At 38.5% G+C, this 17725-nt stretch overlaps 1 protein-coding gene across 3 annotated transcripts; it reads right to left on the bottom strand.

Moving 5' to 3' along the window:
* Positions 1-1095: 1095 nt before the first annotated feature.
* On the bottom strand, positions 1096-17036 carry LOC143881656 (nuclear transcription factor Y subunit A-3-like). Of its 3 annotated transcripts, XM_077384877.1 has the most exons (8): positions 14279-14581; positions 13127-13227; positions 9333-9749; positions 9189-9224; positions 4766-4878; positions 4600-4674; positions 2673-2837; positions 1096-1722 (listed from the first exon to the last, which is right to left on the bottom strand). In XM_077384877.1, exons 3-8 carry the CDS (start codon positions 9631-9633, stop codon positions 1393-1395), a joined length of 1020 nt encoding a protein of 339 aa, XP_077240992.1. In that variant the 5' UTR covers positions 9634-9749; positions 13127-13227; positions 14279-14581; the 3' UTR covers positions 1096-1392. The 3 variants fall into 3 exon arrangements, with proteins under 3 accessions (XP_077240992.1, XP_077240993.1, XP_077240991.1); XM_077384878.1 differs by lacking the exons at positions 13127-13227; positions 14279-14581 and adding an exon at positions 16825-17036; XM_077384876.1 differs by lacking the exon at positions 13127-13227.
* Between the last annotated feature and the right edge of the window lie 689 nt (positions 17037-17725).

The following is a 17725-nucleotide window of genomic DNA, read 5'->3' as shown; positions in this document are numbered from 1 at the left end:
GTTCTTATGCTGCTTTAAATCGCTATTAGCCTATTCATCAATCACTCCATGAGCATGTATAAATTACCATCGGGAGAGGCAAATATCGAAAGTTTGCCACCCTGTTCTGCAACTTTTCTCAAGGCAAATATCAAAAGTATTCACCTCTGTTTCTGCCATTTTTTCTCAAAATGACCATTGCAGATTTTGTAACCCCATCCTCAGACCTTTATAACAATACCCCTTCATTTCCCTGTTTTTGAACACCACTGACATAGCCTTTTCCAAACTATTGACTCTTGTTCAGGATGGAGAAATTGATTCATTCAATGGAGTCACGGTCACCAGAGATTCCAGCCATTGAGGGGTGATTCAAGCCATTGAAAATAAAACAGTGGCTTAACGGTCACCCCATTTCCCACTTACTACCAAAAAATCATCTACCTTTTTTTTAGTGTTTAGCCGTTCACAGTTTATACTCATGCGGGCCCGGAGTAACGAGTAATTCTACCTTATGCTCCTGTTTTGGGGGATAAGCAAATCCTCATTCCCTCTTATTCACAAAACAAAAAACCAAAGAGTTGACGATAAGACTTTCAAGCATTACAAGCACGGTAGAGTTTCCCTGAACCGAACATGCCGATACCTTGTCTCTACCTGGAGAGAAATCATCATACAAGTGTACAGATAGAATATACATGGAGTGCATGTCAGCCTAACCCAACTGACCCACTCTTAGTCTAAGACAAGGATACAAGAGAAATGCACACTTGGGTGTAGGAAAAGGTTTCCATTTCTCTATGGAAAGCTTACAAGGCTTGAATCTCCGAATGGAGGGTTCTCACTTGTAGGTTTCCTCTGTTTACTTCAATGGCTATGATCATGCCATGTAAGATTCATTCAACAATCCAAGACCCTCCTAGAATGTTCTAGGTCCTCTAGTATCTTCTATACTCTACATTATTCTATACAGTTCTACCTCTAATCTACTTGTCTCTAGGCTTATCTAGACCTTTATATAGAATTCTAAGCAAGTAGAGAAGCTTAAGAGCCTCCAGTTGGTGAAAAGTCATCTAGGCATAAGGACAGTAGTTTCTTATAATCGTACATTCTAACTCATTCTCAACAAAGGAAAACAGTATTCATTAGAAATAAAGTTATTTGCGGATGCAAAACTTTAAGTACTTTAATTCATAAACACCTGTATCGACCCACCAAAGGTGGAGAATGGTAGAACAGTTCTCACCATAGCAAACAAAGCAACCATGAAATTCAAAATTAAAATATCAGAGCCAAGGATGACTTGCTTATGAAACACATGAACAGCATACTCCAACGGACATCGGATTGTAATTGAATTCTTGTGTTCCATAAAGGAACAATGCCACCTCTCACTAGATGATGAGTTGTATTTCACCTCTCACTAGATGATGGAAACTCGGTGTTGCGACCCGTTCTGCATAACGCCACCTCCTTGCATAGTGACCTCAGAGCACCCGTTCTGCTCTCACCCATAGTGACCTCAGAGCGGGGCGTAGCAGAAGCACATGCATTGCCATTTTCAAGCTGCAGAGGTTCCGATTCCGATACGCTTCCCAACTGCAGCGGAACTGAATCCAAGATGTTCTGGCCCTCGGGTGTGGCAGTAACCCTGGATTGCTGGAGCTTCATGTTGAGAAAGCGCCCACCATTTCCCCTTTGTCTCTTCATGGCATGGAGATGCCGAGACTCGTGAAGATATGGCTGCAAATGATTACAAGTGGAAATGCAAAAATAAGAAAGAATGTCAATTTCCACAACATGCTTTTTTGTTAATTAACATTTAGAATTTGATCAGGGAATGAAACCATTGTAAACAAAATAGCTCCCCCACCCCGCCCCCCCGCATTTATATTCTTGGGTACTGGTGGGGATTAAGTTTTTCCCCTTCTCCTTGCTTGCAAGCCCATGCTGGCAAGGTGGCATGGTGGCCTTGTTTGAAAGGCTAAAGACAGTTGGAATTAAAGTGTGACTTTTTTCACACATGCTAGTAGTGGATAACACAATGTGACCACAGTGGGAAGTAACTTCAATCAAAGATCAGGTCGTGCTAACGCTAAAATCTTGCTACTCCAACTAGTGACAACATTGTTTTATCCTTCCATAAAAGCAAGAAAATACATGAAATCAAATTACCAAATATGATACCCAAATAAAGATATGGATACAGACAAGACATGGAAACGGAGTTATAACTAAGCATTTTTCAAAATGTAGGACAAAGAAATATGTATATGAGTCCCAAACATGAGCACAAAGATCTTTTGTTTTAATGGTATGAGCACAAAACAGATATAAATAAAATATCATAAAAGTCGACTATATTTAACTTAGACGATGAAATTAATAATAAATTTAAACTAGCAGTTGTAAGGCTCATGTACTCAAAATTATAATTACAACTATAAGACACTAACAACAGGAAATTGGTAAAATGATACTGAGTAAAACAACGGCAGGAATCAGATTAACAGTAGCATTTTTTCATACTACGAAACAATGTTTCACCCAGTATTTTCCGTTTCTAGTTTCCAGAATGTGATAGCATTCTGTGGTCACGTGCAAGAAAAATAAAGACACCCACAGCTAAAAAGACAAGTCAAACAAATAAATAAATAAAATAATGGAGGAAAGAGTGCCTTTAGGGAACATACTTTCCGAGCTTTAATCAGTTTATTCTGAGCCTCTAACTTGGCACGCGTCTGTCTCCGTCTAATGATTCCAGAATATTGTTTTGCATTCACATAAATGGGTTCATCTTCTGAAAGTTCAAGAGGCAGCGGCACTCGTGCAGGTGCTCCCAACATTTGGGGATTCATCTGGACAATTTCAACAATACATTACAATGAACAAGACAGTGGAAATTGACATCCAAATAAAGGTTTTTAATCATAATTGGGAAGCACTTAAAGGTGAATCCATTCAAATACAGTTAAGGGTTCAACTTCATGATACAAGGAGGGAATCTAAATATAAATCAACTGATTTTATTTTAAACTTCTCATTAATATGTTTGTTTACTCCATCATTCCCTTTCTGAAATGGCTGGATCATTATAAACAATTCAAATTTAGAAACTGAGTTTGCTGAAACATACAGACCCATACGGCATATACATTAGCTAATAAGGATTAACTTCTTTGTCGTGAAGGTGCGTATCTCTTCAAAAGAATTAGGTTATGCATTCTGACTAGTTCTTTGAGAGAACATTATGTTTCAGTTACATGGAGAGGGCTAGCTGGACACATTTTCTATCATGTCTTTTATGTTTTTCAATGACGCAAAAATAGAGAACTTCTAAATATCATCAAAAGGGGAATATCCACCCCATCCGTTTTGGGAATCATCGAAACAAAGGTGGCTTCCATGCTTCTCCCAAGACTCCTTCCATCGTAAAAAAATAAACATTTCTAATATATATCCCCTTTAATCAAAATCCAAGATTCCTAAAAGAATACCATATAAAAGTCACCCAGAAGCACATGATACCAATCCACATGAACTTTCCCGACCCTGTTCAATTGCATCACTTGCCAAGGAAAAGCGATGGAAAATGACATATTTCCCTGCCACAATATTTTTACAATGTTCACTTGCCTTCTTTTTCCTTTTTTTTCTTCCAGAGAAAATGACCTGGATTCCCTATCTGGTGACATGACAACCTACTTTCTTCGAATTATTTCTTGCAGCAACGAAAAATTGCAAAAAAATCGACTTCACTCTCCCACTCCGGTTGCCCCTCTTTCTATGGTTTTGCTTTCCTTTCAACAGAACGATTAGTTTTCTCAAATTCTTCCCTTTTTCTTTTTCTGTTCTTTTCCTTTTTTTTTCCTTCTCGCCATGCCATTTCCGAGGGTTTCCAATCCAAGGAATACAACTGAACAGAGCCTAAATGAAATGTAACTTCTGGAACACTACCCTCAACCTTTATATTAGAAAACAGAAATAGATTAAATTACTGGACTGAAGCAATTCATATTATGAACATAAAACAGAACCGGTAAGTATAAATAGGTAAGATGTCATCGCTACATTAATTTTTTTTGAAAAATTAACATAAATTTTAGGGGTCATCACTACATTAATTTTTTCTGAAATGTAAGCTATAAATATTGTTTTGCCAGAAAAAAGTTGTAACACGTAATAAACTAAAACTTCTATAGTATATTAGAACCATATTAATTTAACATCCTCTCATTTTTGTGATGAAAAAGTTGAGAAATTAAAATCTAGCGCATTCTACTCTCTTTTTCCTCTTTCAAAAAAAATCTTGTCTAGAAATTATGCACAAATGAAGTTTCATGCGTCATGTCCCGTTTATGAGTGCCCTCCACTCCTACATTTTTTCCACACTCACCGCAGTGCAAATGATGCTGCAGACTCCCTTGCTAAAGGGGGTGCTTCTAGACCCGTATCGTTTATGGGGCAATCTCTGCCCTCTCTTTAGCTTCCACATGTTGTTCTTGTTTTTTAATAAATTCTTCTACCATTTCACAAAAAAAGTATAGCTATGAAGGGAAGCATGCCATGCCATATATGTAAATTGATAGCCAAGATGACAAGATACGTGATGGTTCTTACAATAGCCTGCGGTGGCCCATAAGGAGCAAGTACCCCACCAAAGAATGGATCAGGATAAGGGTACGCGATGCGAGCCTGTATAAAAAGGAAGAAAAGTATTAATGCCCCAAGGAATCATATGCCATGGGGCCACTAAAGTCAATCCCAAATTATGTTGCAAACTTACAATCGACTGGTTATAATCAGCTTGTGAAGGAGGAACGGCAATATCAAGATTTTCTACAGATAAAACTGATTTCATGCGTCCTTCAGCTCGCCTCCCATTGGTCTCATCATATCCTGAGTAAAAGAAGAACAACAACCACATCAGAGTCTTGTGTAAGCCTAGTAATACAGGAAAGATAACAGACCTCAATACCAAGAAGAAAGCCCCAGAGAAAACTTTTTAAGAACACACACACACATAATAGGGGGGCAGCTTTCCCTTCGTTCAATACCGGCCGCTGTTCCTTTTCTCGGTCTGCTGCTTGACTTTCTCGCAGCAATGGAGTGAGGCTCGATTAGATGATGATAGCTTTTCAGGAATTATAACAGCCTTTATCATCCAATTCCATGGAGATTTGAAGCTCTTTTCGATGAAATTCAAGATTGGATGGGCGATGCATCCTTGTCCATTCATCATGTATTGCGTTCAGCTAATGGTGAGGCGGATAGGTTAGCTAGAGATGGGGTATCCAGAGAGGCTCTTGTAATGTTTGATTTTCTCCCCCCTTAACTGCAGCTCAGGCATGGTTTTTGCCTTTCGATTGTACTCTTTTTTTATACCTTCTCGGTCTTTCTTCTATTAATAAAATCTCTTTAACATTAAAAAAAACAGCCTATATCATCTCACTCAAAAGTAAAGGAAGAGTGTCATTCCTGAAAAAAGGGTGTGTGCGTGTGCGTGCATGTGTGTGCCAATGAGGAAGAGGATGCTTCATCCCTACAAGCCAGAGAATAGCGAAATACATATCCAAGTTTTCTTATGATTAGCTGACATCTCATCTTTCGAGGATACCCATTAAATGTCCCCATGATCAGTTTTGATGAATGAGCCCTAAAATGAGTAGTTCATAAATAACAGTATAAGCCTGTGTTTTGGGCCATAATTGAAAACATGTTGAAAAAATAGATGCCTGTACAAGTGGTTGCCAGATGTCATCAGGTTGGAATAAGGTGCTTCTGTAGTAACATAGAATATAGCAAAAAGAGATGTTTAGAAAATAAAATATTCACTCTAATTAATACAGATCCTAAAAGAAATATAACTGAATTGAACGACCATTCACTTCTCAGACTATGTGAAAGATGGGGTAACAGCTCAATAAATTAGACCTCGTCAGGTACTGCATAGCATACAAAAGAAAGTCAGTGATACAATGACACTATAAATGGGTTTTTCGAGCAGATTCACAATCTCCAACCATCAGCTTATCACTTATCAGACAATGCCAAATGTGGGTTTTCGTAACAATTTGACAAATTAAACCTCGTCAGGAAGGTAGAGCATCAATAGGAATGTTGGTGATACAGAATGACATTATAAACAGTTTTCAAACCTATTCATGATCTCCAAGAAGGCAATCCACGATCCCGATTCTTCTCATCTCAACTGAGGAAGCTTTAATTTCCAAAGGCTTTCCATCAAGCACAGCATCAGTAGGAATGTCGGTGATATAGAATGACATCATAACGGTTCTTTCAAGCCTAGTTATGATCTCCACGAAGGTGATCCACTATCCCTGATTCTTCCCATCTCGACAGAGGAAGCTTGACATCAAGCACCCCCCTCCTCCCCCTCCCTCCCAAACCACAACAAAAAAAAAAAACCACCCTTACACATAAAAAAAGGTATGTCCCTATAAATCACCTACTATATGTGGGTGACTATCTGGTTTTCTGCAGAAAAGAAAGTAGGTCCACAACAAATATGAGAAACCCTTCCAAAGGACTACTCTACGCCTTACCAATCAGCTTATCCACTCTTCCAAGAGCGAGATGCACAATGTGGTATTATTAACATAATTAGGGCCTCGATGAAGGAGCCCTCTCGAAAATCTACCTAGGTGGCTTGTTGCCTCAAGGTTGTTGCACCAAGTGCAATCTCTATCCCATGATTGACGTAATCTAAAGTGGAGATGATGGCTCAAAAAGTATGTTTTAAAAAAGAACCGTAGAAGAGGGAGCATGGCTCATGAAGGAAAGCACTCAGAAGGATTGCAAATCTACACCATTGTTGCCTTTTAGGTTCTCAAATCATAAATCAGCAAAGAAAACTGAAACTATGGATGGAGCTTTCTTTGAACTCAACCAACTAACAGGAAATTGAGAGAGGAACATAAATGAGAAACATAAATGAGAACACCTCAATACAGCTGGCCTCTTAGTTAACAGAGGTGTCATGAGGTCAAAGACTGGGAGCAGGTGAGTATACAGGAGTGACAACAGGTAGGTATGCAAGCTGTTAAAGAGAAATCCTGTTGGCTACTAGGGCCAGGAAATGATGTCGATGTTTGGGTGATAACTGATTTTTTGGAGATCCCAAGTTACTGATGATGCAAGCCAGGAGAAAGAAAGAGAATAAAGAGGAGAAAAAGGGAGGAAGAAAAGTAGGAAATAAGAAATTAGAGGGGAGAAAATATGTAATCAATATTATTCCAAAAGCTATCAAAGTTCAGTACACGAGGCCTATATACGCAATTGAAAACAAAATAATATGGAAAATAAAATCCCTAAAACTCAATAACATAGAAATAAAATAACATGGAAATAAAAATCATATTGGGCAAATATGCCACTTCTTGGGTCCCACACGCCTACGATCCTCAACAGTTACATGTCTAGATGAAGATGTGAATTCACTGCAACTGGAATTCCCTCCTTAAGTTAGCAGCTTAGAGTATTGCAGAAGATTCCAAATGGGATCTCCCAAATAGCATGCGTGATCTTCTTCATGCAAATTTGCAAAATAGAATAGAACAAAATTATCGTATCCCAAAACTAGAGATCAATGAAACCCCTAAGGTGGACAGGCAAAGCTTCATCTATACAAAAATAACATCAAAATACAGAATTGGTTGTTTCCAAATGATAGGCTGCTGATGGGCTTGAAAGGATGGGTTTATCTCCAGTTTTCCGTAACTCAATGGATAACACACGCTTAAACTCAGACCTCCGGCTCTTCATCTTTGCAGGATATCTCTAAAATCATTTGAGTAAGGTGGTGGCATGGTTTCTCTAAACATGCAGCAAAGTGCAAAAAATAGATTAATTTCAGATAAAGCCGACCAAATATTTCAGTAACTGTTTGTTGATAACTAGGATATACAAAAGGTGATGTTGCACCAGTTATTTAAATGGAATATGATGCTCTTCTTTCACACATGTCCATTGGGTTAGTTCTTTTTAATTGTTTAGGAAAGTCTATGTTCGGGCTAATTTTTTATTTTCATTGTTGGGTTAATTATGATTAATTTCCAATTCAATTTATTTAATATTAGAACTCTTAAATTAGAAAGGGGAGTCTTTAGCAACTTGTCTTGCTCAGTGCAAGATTGTTGCTTAGGGCAAGATTTTCTAATTGTTTGGAACTCCCATTAAAGAATTTGTGGTTTTCCTTTGTATATTTGTAAGCCCGAGCCCAAGGGCTATTGAATTACGATGAATGAATTGAAGAATTTGAATTGCCATTGCAATCTTGGGTGTGAAGTCTCTTCTCCCTCATTTGATGCATGGATAATCCCTTAGGGTGTGAAGCTGTAAGGAAGCCATTACTTTCAGATTTGAACCACTTCCCTAGCTTTCCAATTACGATCTACCACCATATTTGTGTCTGATCCCACAGTCAGATATTCCCCGATTTTCTGGGTGGCCCTTAAAACTCGATATTGACACCCCTGTCGAGATTTTTCAGTTTGTCTTTCTTGGGTTCCCTTCTTGGATTCCAACTAATTCACCTAGAAAAGCCCCAATTAATCCTTCCGTTAATTCTGAAATCCCATCCCCCCCCCCCCAAGGTTTTTCTACATCACAAACACTACGTGCAACCAGCTTAAAGGCAATTTGGAATAGCACATACATAAATGACGGAAAACCAGCATCTTGAAAGAAAGGAAAATGAGATAAGTTTTCCGATATAAATGCAAAAGCAAAGGAACTAAAACAAGTGAAACTAAAGCCCATGCCAAATATGATGTAGAAGCAATCCACCATAGTTGTAAATTTCGTTTCGGTGGCCATTTCGTTTTGGCCACCGAAACGAAATTACGGACAATTTCGTTTGAAACTTTTCGGTAAATTTCGGTCAATTCCGGTCAATTCCGGTCAATTTCGGTCGATTTCGGCCGAAATCCGGAACGAAACGAAATTTTTCGTCATTTCGTTCCGGTTTTCGGACGAAACGAAACGAAATTTACAGCTGTGCAATCCAGTAATTTAATGTTCTTAGAAAGTGAAGTCCCAAAGAGTACATGGACATGCATAGTAAAGATATATAACCTACATGTGAAGCTAAAGAAATAATAAAATGAATCTAACTAACAGAACATCTACTATCCTACTTTTCAAAAAAAAAAAAAAAACTCTTGTATCAAGAAATTCATAGTTCATACCAGATTGCGCCCCCTGAGGGTTCCCTGTCCCCATACCTACATGTGAAGTTAAAGAAATAGTAAAATGAATCTAACTAACAGAACATCTAGTATCTTACTGTTAAAAAAAACCACCTCTAGTATCAAGAAATTCATAGTTCATACCAGATTGCGCCGAAATGCGATGGCCCTGAGGGTTCTCTGTCCCCATACACGCCACTTCATTATGAGATTGGCCAGCAGACCGAATTGAAGAAGAACCTTGGCCTTGCAATTGAATACCTAATTGTTCAATGTGATGACTATGATGTGTTGGAGAGTCCAAATTCAAGGTCAAAGGCTTGGAAAGAGAAGACTGTGGAATCTGTGATCCAGTTGAATTCCACCATGGTGCGTAACTAGCAATGGATGGAACTGTTGAATGGACAGAACTATGAGTCGACTCTTTGTTGCTTATGTTATGCATTCTTTATACCCTAGTAGTGATTCTTCCAAGGCTTGATTCACTTTATGATGCCGAAAGCTTCCAAGTACTTGGTCGTTTCCAAATTCTCACACTTTTTACTCCGTCAGTGCATGCACCTCAAAAGAAACAAAGCCCGAAATAAGTTTTGTGACGTAAATTTTGTTAAACCTAAGAAATAAAAGATTCAAAATTTTGATACTAAAGCATTCCAACTTGCAAGTAACTAGCAGTTAATAGACACCATCAATTTACGGAACCGTATGATCTCGTGTGCAAGCGATGATTTTACTAAAGAAAGGGACTAAAAAATCAAAGAAGTCAATGCCACTAATTCACCAAAAAACATTGAGAAAGTTCAAACAATTACATTAATGAAAATGTAGACCAAACAATTCTAAGAAATGTTAACCATTGATGGCAAAGAAGAGATATTCATTCTTCCAATTTGAAGATAAATGTTTTATTCATTAAAGAATCTTCAAATGGGTAAGATGACTTAGAAAGACCAGAGAAGAAACGGCCCAGGACAAGAAAAAAGGTTTGAGATACTTCACAAAGGGGCCCAGGCTTAGTAAAAATTATTACAGATAATTTCAATTTTGCATAATTTTATCACAATAAAATTGAAGGGTGGTGATAAATGTGCCCTCATTTAACCACGAGCCCAAATAAATAAACATCTGTAAATTCCCAATAAAAATGGCCTCCCAAATAATATTCCAATAGACAACCCCCACCACCAATGAGATTATGAGAGTACCCCATCAACAACAATTGTTACAAAGGCCCCATGTCTCCAGCCAGAACCCAACTGTATCATCATAGTGCCCTAATTAAATTCAATAGACAAACTCGCAGGTAACATCAAGCTCATGAAAAGAAAGTTTCTTTATAAGATTATAACTGAAGATTTATATAAACTTAAAAAGTAAAAAAGACAAAAAAAGAGTATTAAACAACCCAATGGCCAACACACAATTACCACATCAGAAATAAAATTCCTTATTTGGCAAGCAGAGATGAAGTTACAAAGTTAAAAAAAAAAAAGGGCGGCCCAGTGCACAAGGCCCCATCAAAGGATAATATACAAGCACAGGACAGACACACCACACACATGCCAGAAGATATACATGAGATGGAGCAAAATTTTAAAAGAAGTGCAACCAACACTATAGGTTTCTATCCCAAGTTTGTCTCAACAGATATTGCGTTTCTTTTCCAACAGAGAGAGAGAGAGAGAGAGAGACCAGAGAGACATCTCCTAAAATCTGGACAACTCACAATCTACTTGGGTAGTTTCATTTGAACCATCAAACAACAAATCAATCCAAAATTTTGGATGACACCTGGTTGTGCATCAACATCCCATTTCATAAACATAACAGCCATCAATCATCACTAAACTCCCTGCCAGGCCAGCATAGGGAGGAGGATGTTCTCCTTGTTAATAGAAACTTTTCCACTTAGAATTCGCTTTACTACTGCCATAAAATTTCAACTAGAGCCAGGTAGATGGCAGAGCCTCCCATGCATCAGCCACTCCAGCCAGGGAGGAAAAGCTCTCGCAAATTCCCTATCAATCCATTGATAGGCTATCAATCAATTTCCCACAGAATCACCACATCACATCATTGCCATTCAAAAAGGGAAAAAAAAGATTCACCACATCAGAAGTTGTGATGAAACCTAAATGGCTCTATTCGATAGACGTTTATGATCGTTAAGCACTCATACAAGAAAGAGAATGGATTTCCTTTAACTCAAATAGTAGACCTTGAGATTAATAATTATTTTATACAAAACAGATATGATCCTGATGTGCAATAAAAAAAGCAAGTAAATGAAAACTGATGTGTAATAAGCTAGTATTTATGTAGTTGACTGTAGGGAGTGACAAGAAAAATGAGACGACTCTGATCTATCCACAGGTCCACAAGTGATCTCTGACATGACTGCAAAATTCAGCAAGTGCTCATTTTCGCTTGACTGCGGAATATTGTGACATGACCACATGTTCATAAGTCATCATTCTGGCACCTGCATTAGTAGTGCAGAGAGACATGGGAAAGGAGGGAAGAAAACTACGTAATTGATTTCAGATGACTATGGATGATGCTTATAGGGAATTTGTACTCAGTGAGTTGTGGCCTTGTGGGTCTTCTGATAGTGACAAAATCTTACATCGTGATTACGGTGGTTCCTTAGTACATTTGCATGCAAGTGGTAAACAAATGGTGAAAAGATATGACAAGTTCAAGCAATCTCAAGCCATGAGGAGCCACTTAACCCGCAGGTTTTGGACCGAAATGTAAACCACGAACCCTGCCCTGCACCTAGGTGACACCTACAATAACAAATGGACATCCCCTTCTGATGCCATCATGATGATCCCTCTAATCACATCCCGCATCCCACTAATACACAAGTGAAGATCCAGGGAGAAGGACACTCCAAATGCAAATATGACTTGCTCATTTCAGATCTCTCAAAAAATGGACGATATACCAACTAGGGTTTGGGGTGTTAATAGATCACCATAACGTTTATAAGCATTACCTAAGGAGATTGTCCATATCTTTACCAAGGGCATCAGTGAAAAGGTAAGAAGTTGTTCCATTCCAGGGGCATCCGTGATAAGGTAAGGAAAGGTCATTAATTCATCAAGCCCAGAACACACCCCATATGAAACTGCCATCTGGTTCTTGATGAAAGGTCACCAACTCATCAAGCCCAGAACACATCAAACCCCCAGACCCTCCCTACATCTAAAGCGTAATAACACAAAGCAAGCTGCAATTTCAAGTCAGTTGCTAACCCAGTCATACAAAACCAGCAGTCTGATGAATAGAATCGAGAATCGATCAACAGAAAAGGCTTGTCCAAAGTGTGCACCAACCCAACACAGGGTATTCTTTCATCATCATCAAATGTCACTTAAAGCAATCAAGACAACGATTTCCAATAGCTATGTATGCCCAAGCCTAGTCATCTAGCAGTCAATCCTTCAACACCACTTCCTTAAACTTGCAAATTGAACTCCCTCTACCCTTCAGTCCCAATGTCTCCTCGACCCTTTTCCAAACTAGGGAAACAGAATTTCCACTTTTCAAGCTTCTGTTATGATTAGAGAAAACTAGTAGAAAGTAAACCCATATACAAGAATCTTGGTTAGCATGTGTTTAATTAGTGTAAACTGACCCAGGAGAAAGAGCTAGTGAGCCTATATTTGAAGAATATATTCCCAGCATTCGTTTGAAGGAAAGCAGACTCAAAAAAAGAAAGAGCTAGCGAGCCTATGTTTTAAGAAAATTATGTTTGGTAGCCCATGTTGAAGTTATTTAGATCAGTTTACAATGTAGCACACTGATTTGGTAGTGAATGCCTCTGTTCCAAGGAGAAGAGATCGGTGTCATTCAAATTTATTCTAATAACTCTAAGCAGCTTTCTACAAGTGGATAAAGCAGTATGAGGTTAACCTCACCACATTACATACCGGGGAGAAGTATTAATCCGGCAAGTCTGTCCCTGAACTTTACAGGCAGGTCAACTTCCACTTCATGTCGGATTAATCCAACCACCAACATCCTCAAAACTCTATAAGACTCAACAGTAAATTTAGTCAAAATCGGATTAATTCAACCTCCAACATCCTCAAAACTCTATAGACTCAACAGTAAATTTAATCAAAAAATCGGTTACATGTGATCTGAACTTTCAGCGCCGAAGTGACACTCGCAGATCGCTTGCCTCATGTTTGAGGCAGGTGGCAATGAAGTCTACATATCTCATAAAATGGTGTAAATCAGTATATATTTGGATTGAAACCAAATATGAGTAAGAAGTACTCATTCTCCCTTTGCCACCCTTCAGATTCAAGTATTTTAGAAAACCCAAAACAAAATTCCCAACACTTGCAAAAGTCCCTAAAGAACTGAGCACCAATAAGCAGACAAGAAACTAATTGAAGGACTGTTGTAAAACATCAACATAGCAGAACACTGAAACTCAGAAAGAAAAAACGTAACACTGATTGAACGACAGAAACAGGGAAATGGGGCAAAACTACAGAGCTAATCAATAAAGGGACGACATGATAATTGTGTTAGCAAATCCATATGATAGAAACCCGCACGGTGCAGCAAAAAATGCATAAAATTAAAATTTATCCAAGGTTCTAGCTATTGGCTTCCAAGAGTGCTAGACCCATCTGAAGGTCTTCGGCCCCATGTGTAGTGGGGCGGTCCCTAGATACTGGCGACTCTGTTGGGGAATTTTATCTAACTCTGTAAAATGTCATTTTTTCCTAATTAAGGAAATTTCAAAAAAAATTCCTAATTAAGGAAATTTGAAAAAATGATAAGTGTACTTATGTATGGTTTGACAGGTTGGTTGACTGCGCCAAAAAAGAAAAATCACTCTACACACAAATAAAAAGAAGAAAGAATAAAACAACACGAAAGCAATAAAACCCCGAAGACTTGCACCCAACGCATTCAGAAGAAGAAGAAGAAAAAACATACAAAAGCCAAAACCCAGAAGAACACGAAAAAACAACCACATCTTTTTGTGAAACCGAGAGAGTAAAAAGGAAGTAAAATCAAAGAAAGAGAAAGAAAAGGGGATAAAGAAAGATCAAGAAACAAACCTTTTAGTATTCGTAAAGTTGAGAACTGCCCAATCAGTATGGCCATGTTCCTTGTTCCCTGGCTCGAAACCCCTAACCCCCTGTGAACCCGAAAACAACGGCCATTTCAAAACACCAAAAGCACACAACCCAACACAAAAACACACTACTTTTCTTCACTTAGCCGCCCTCGCTCCCCCATTTTTTTAATTACTGCTCAGTTTTTGCCCATCTGGGTCTCCATTTATTTCGAAAATGTCCCTGACCGTTTCAAGTACTTCGTTTCTCCCCTCTACCTAGTCAATGCTAACCGCTCTCCTGCTCCCTTTATTCCCGTCAGCCGCCCTCATCCTAACTTCTACAAAGGAATGAGTGTCTTATAAATTACCCATCTGTGTACAATAAATATCGAAAATGCCATTTGGCTTTGAAAGGTACTATCCCTCTATGAGAAATGTGGGACCCATGAAATATGAATTCACCCGACATTGAAAATAATTTTCCATGGAAAATGCAAAAAAAAAAAAAAAACAACTCCTGAAGACTGGCACCCAGTCTTCAAAATCCAAAACGAACGGTGTCTTACTTTTTCCTCGAAAGAAGGATGTGAGCGATATTTGACCATTAAACCAGTTGGTCTTGTAGAGAAAATGCTTTGCATGTCATGGACAGACATGGTAATTCATAGAAAAGGACTAGGTACTTTGGTCTTTTAAGTGCCCAAGGTCGAATGGCTTCTTTCTCGTCCGCAGACCCTAGTCAAGCGCGGAACAAAATGCCCATCTTTTGGAAAACCTAGTTCTTATTCTAAAGTAAGCAACTACCCCTAGCAAAATAATAATAATATTATTTCCACATCTATTGGATTTATAATTTTTATAACCACCTCCACTTCATCAACCTTTTTTTTTGACAAAATCAATCCCAAACCAATGACCACCATGTCAATATTGTAGGACTTTCCCTTGAAATTAGGGAAATGATACGTGCGCCCCTTTTATTACCCTGGTCATACCCTTTGGTGTAAAAGGAGTAGTCATAAATACACACTGACATGTGGAAGAATAGGGGGCGATTATATCGCTTCCCTAAAATTAACTTTAACCAGGAAACTAGTATTTTTTAAAGGGATTTGCTAGGGTCCATCACAAAAGGCATTTCGCAGATAGTCTATCGCATGTCAAAGCAGCCACCCCATGAATGATGACAAAGTCTGATGAAAAGTGAGCCTCTGTGGCAGCTCTGACAAGCGACACACAATATTCGAAATGCCTTTTGCGTTGCGATGGACGCTAGCAAATCGTTTTTTTTTTAAAAAAAAATTAGTTGGTCATGTTCTTTTATTAGGTCATGTTCATTTAAGATTATGACAACAACTGTGAATGCCAAACCTATTATCGGACTCTGTTGTCATAATCTTAAACGAACAAGGCCTTAGATTTTTTACAACCGATTGTGAATCCAAAACTGATTATTGGACTTGAAATTAATAATCGGCACTGGACCCGGTTGTCAGAATCTAAAGTGAACATGGCCCTGCTAATCGAGTAACCGACTATAATTAGCTGTCATGTGCATTGCTCGTGAAGATAGGAGAAACAACACGTGGATAAATGGGCTATTTTTTCCATTGAGGAATGCTAAACTGAAGGGCGGCCTTGCTCAAATGTAGCTGTAAAGGTGCCCATTGGATATACATCACCCAATTTCATGCCCCATTGGTTCCAAGTCACCCAAACTCATTTATCATTCATTAAAATTTACGTTTTCTTATAATTGTGGTTGAGTATTGCAAGTGCGCCCTGCTGTTTAGCATTTCTCTATGCTATTTTTTTCTATCTTCGAATCACAAACAATAAATGGTGTGTAGAGGACTAGGGCATATAAAATCACAATATAATAGGTGGATGGAATTTTAATGTCATAGTGATGAAAACTTATCATTTGCATGTACTTTCTAACAATTTGGAAATATAATAGGAGTTCTAATTCAATAAATACAGCAACATGCATTTCCAAAACAGCATAAACATGACAAAAATACTCATCAAAGATTTTCAAAGAAATTCTAGGCTTTAGAGTTCAATCATCAAAAGAAATTAATTCATCCAATCCAAACATATTTCATCAGTAATCCAAAAGGAAAATCAACTATTTAATGAATAGAATTCAAATCTGTCATGAAATTATATCTAAATATAAAATACCTAATTATGGCCCAAACAATGCTAATGGGGTAAGGAAGTATTGGAGAATCTCTAGGTCTAGTAGGGTAATAAAGTGACAAGGGGTAGAAATGATGAAGGGGGAATTAATATGGTGCCCGATCGGGCATGCTCATGTAGGAGGGAGCCCTTGATATTTGATCCAACAGAAGCCCCGTAAAAAAGATGAAAAAAAGGGGGCTGCTATTGGATCAAATATCAAGGGCGGTGCCTCTTGCACGAGCATGCCCGAACGGGCACCATATAAAATCTCATGGTGAAGGTAAGGGGTAAAGGTTGGTCGGAAAGATTTCATGAGGAAATATTAAAGGTTCCATAAAACAGATGTGATTAGATCTGTACCTGGAGCAGTGTGTTGGGCTTCGTGCCTTGGTTGTCGTGATGCAGGAGGTATCGAAAGAGCGGGAAATAGAAGGAGAGCGAAAGGTAGGGTAGGTTACGGAAAAGGAGATGATCTCAGTCACAAGAGAAAATGGACATAGAATAGCAGAGAAACAAGATCACAGGAGGGGGCATAAAAAGGGGAAAGAAAGGGATAAAGGGAGTTGGCTTATAAACCCAACCGTGAGGATATGATCAAGGAGAGGGGAAGAAGAGGCGAGGGGAAATAAATAGAACAAGGAGAATGGGAGGGAAGAGTTAAAAAAGGACAAGAGGAGACAGAGGGAAAAGGGGGTGGCTCACATAGACGTCAGGGGAGACGAGGGGAGAAGGTAAAGATTGCTCTAAAAAAGGAAAAATAAATCTTTTTCGATCTGACAAGTTAGGGTTTTTTCAGAGGAGTCGAGATATTTATAAGAGATGGCATGTTTGGTAAGTAGCGTGCCTCGGGGTTACCCTATAGGATAACATAATGGGGACTCAAGATAACTTCAATGAGACAAGTGGTCCGTCACGGGAGGACTCCAGATAACTTCAATGCGATTTAAGGTTTTCAGTGAAATGGGTTTAAAAAGATTTTAAGTGGTGAGCCATGGTCGTAGTCTTTAAGATATGAGAAAACTTAAATGGTTAATTGACGAGTAGTGTGATTGGGCAGTGTCTCATAGGCAGATTGATGAAGCATCCCAAAAATCTAGTAAATAATATACTAAAAGAAACCTCAGATAAAAAACAGGCAAGATATCAATTAGTTACAAAAAATTTGAATTTTTGGATGGTTGGTAGTTTCAACTTTATTAACTGGAGAGGGGCGTCCTACATTCTAAAAGACAATGCTGTCCACTTCGTCTCCTCTATTTTT

The sequence above is a fragment of the Tasmannia lanceolata genome, unplaced genomic scaffold (genome assembly GCF_043159265.1).
Source record: "Tasmannia lanceolata isolate RefF3 unplaced genomic scaffold, GAP_Taslan_0.1 ptg000007l, whole genome shotgun sequence".
NCBI classification, from domain to species: Eukaryota; Viridiplantae; Streptophyta; class Magnoliopsida; order Canellales; family Winteraceae; genus Tasmannia; species Tasmannia lanceolata.
The sequence above is the reverse complement of the archived record's forward strand: the minus strand, read 5'-3'. Positions and strand labels throughout refer to the sequence as shown.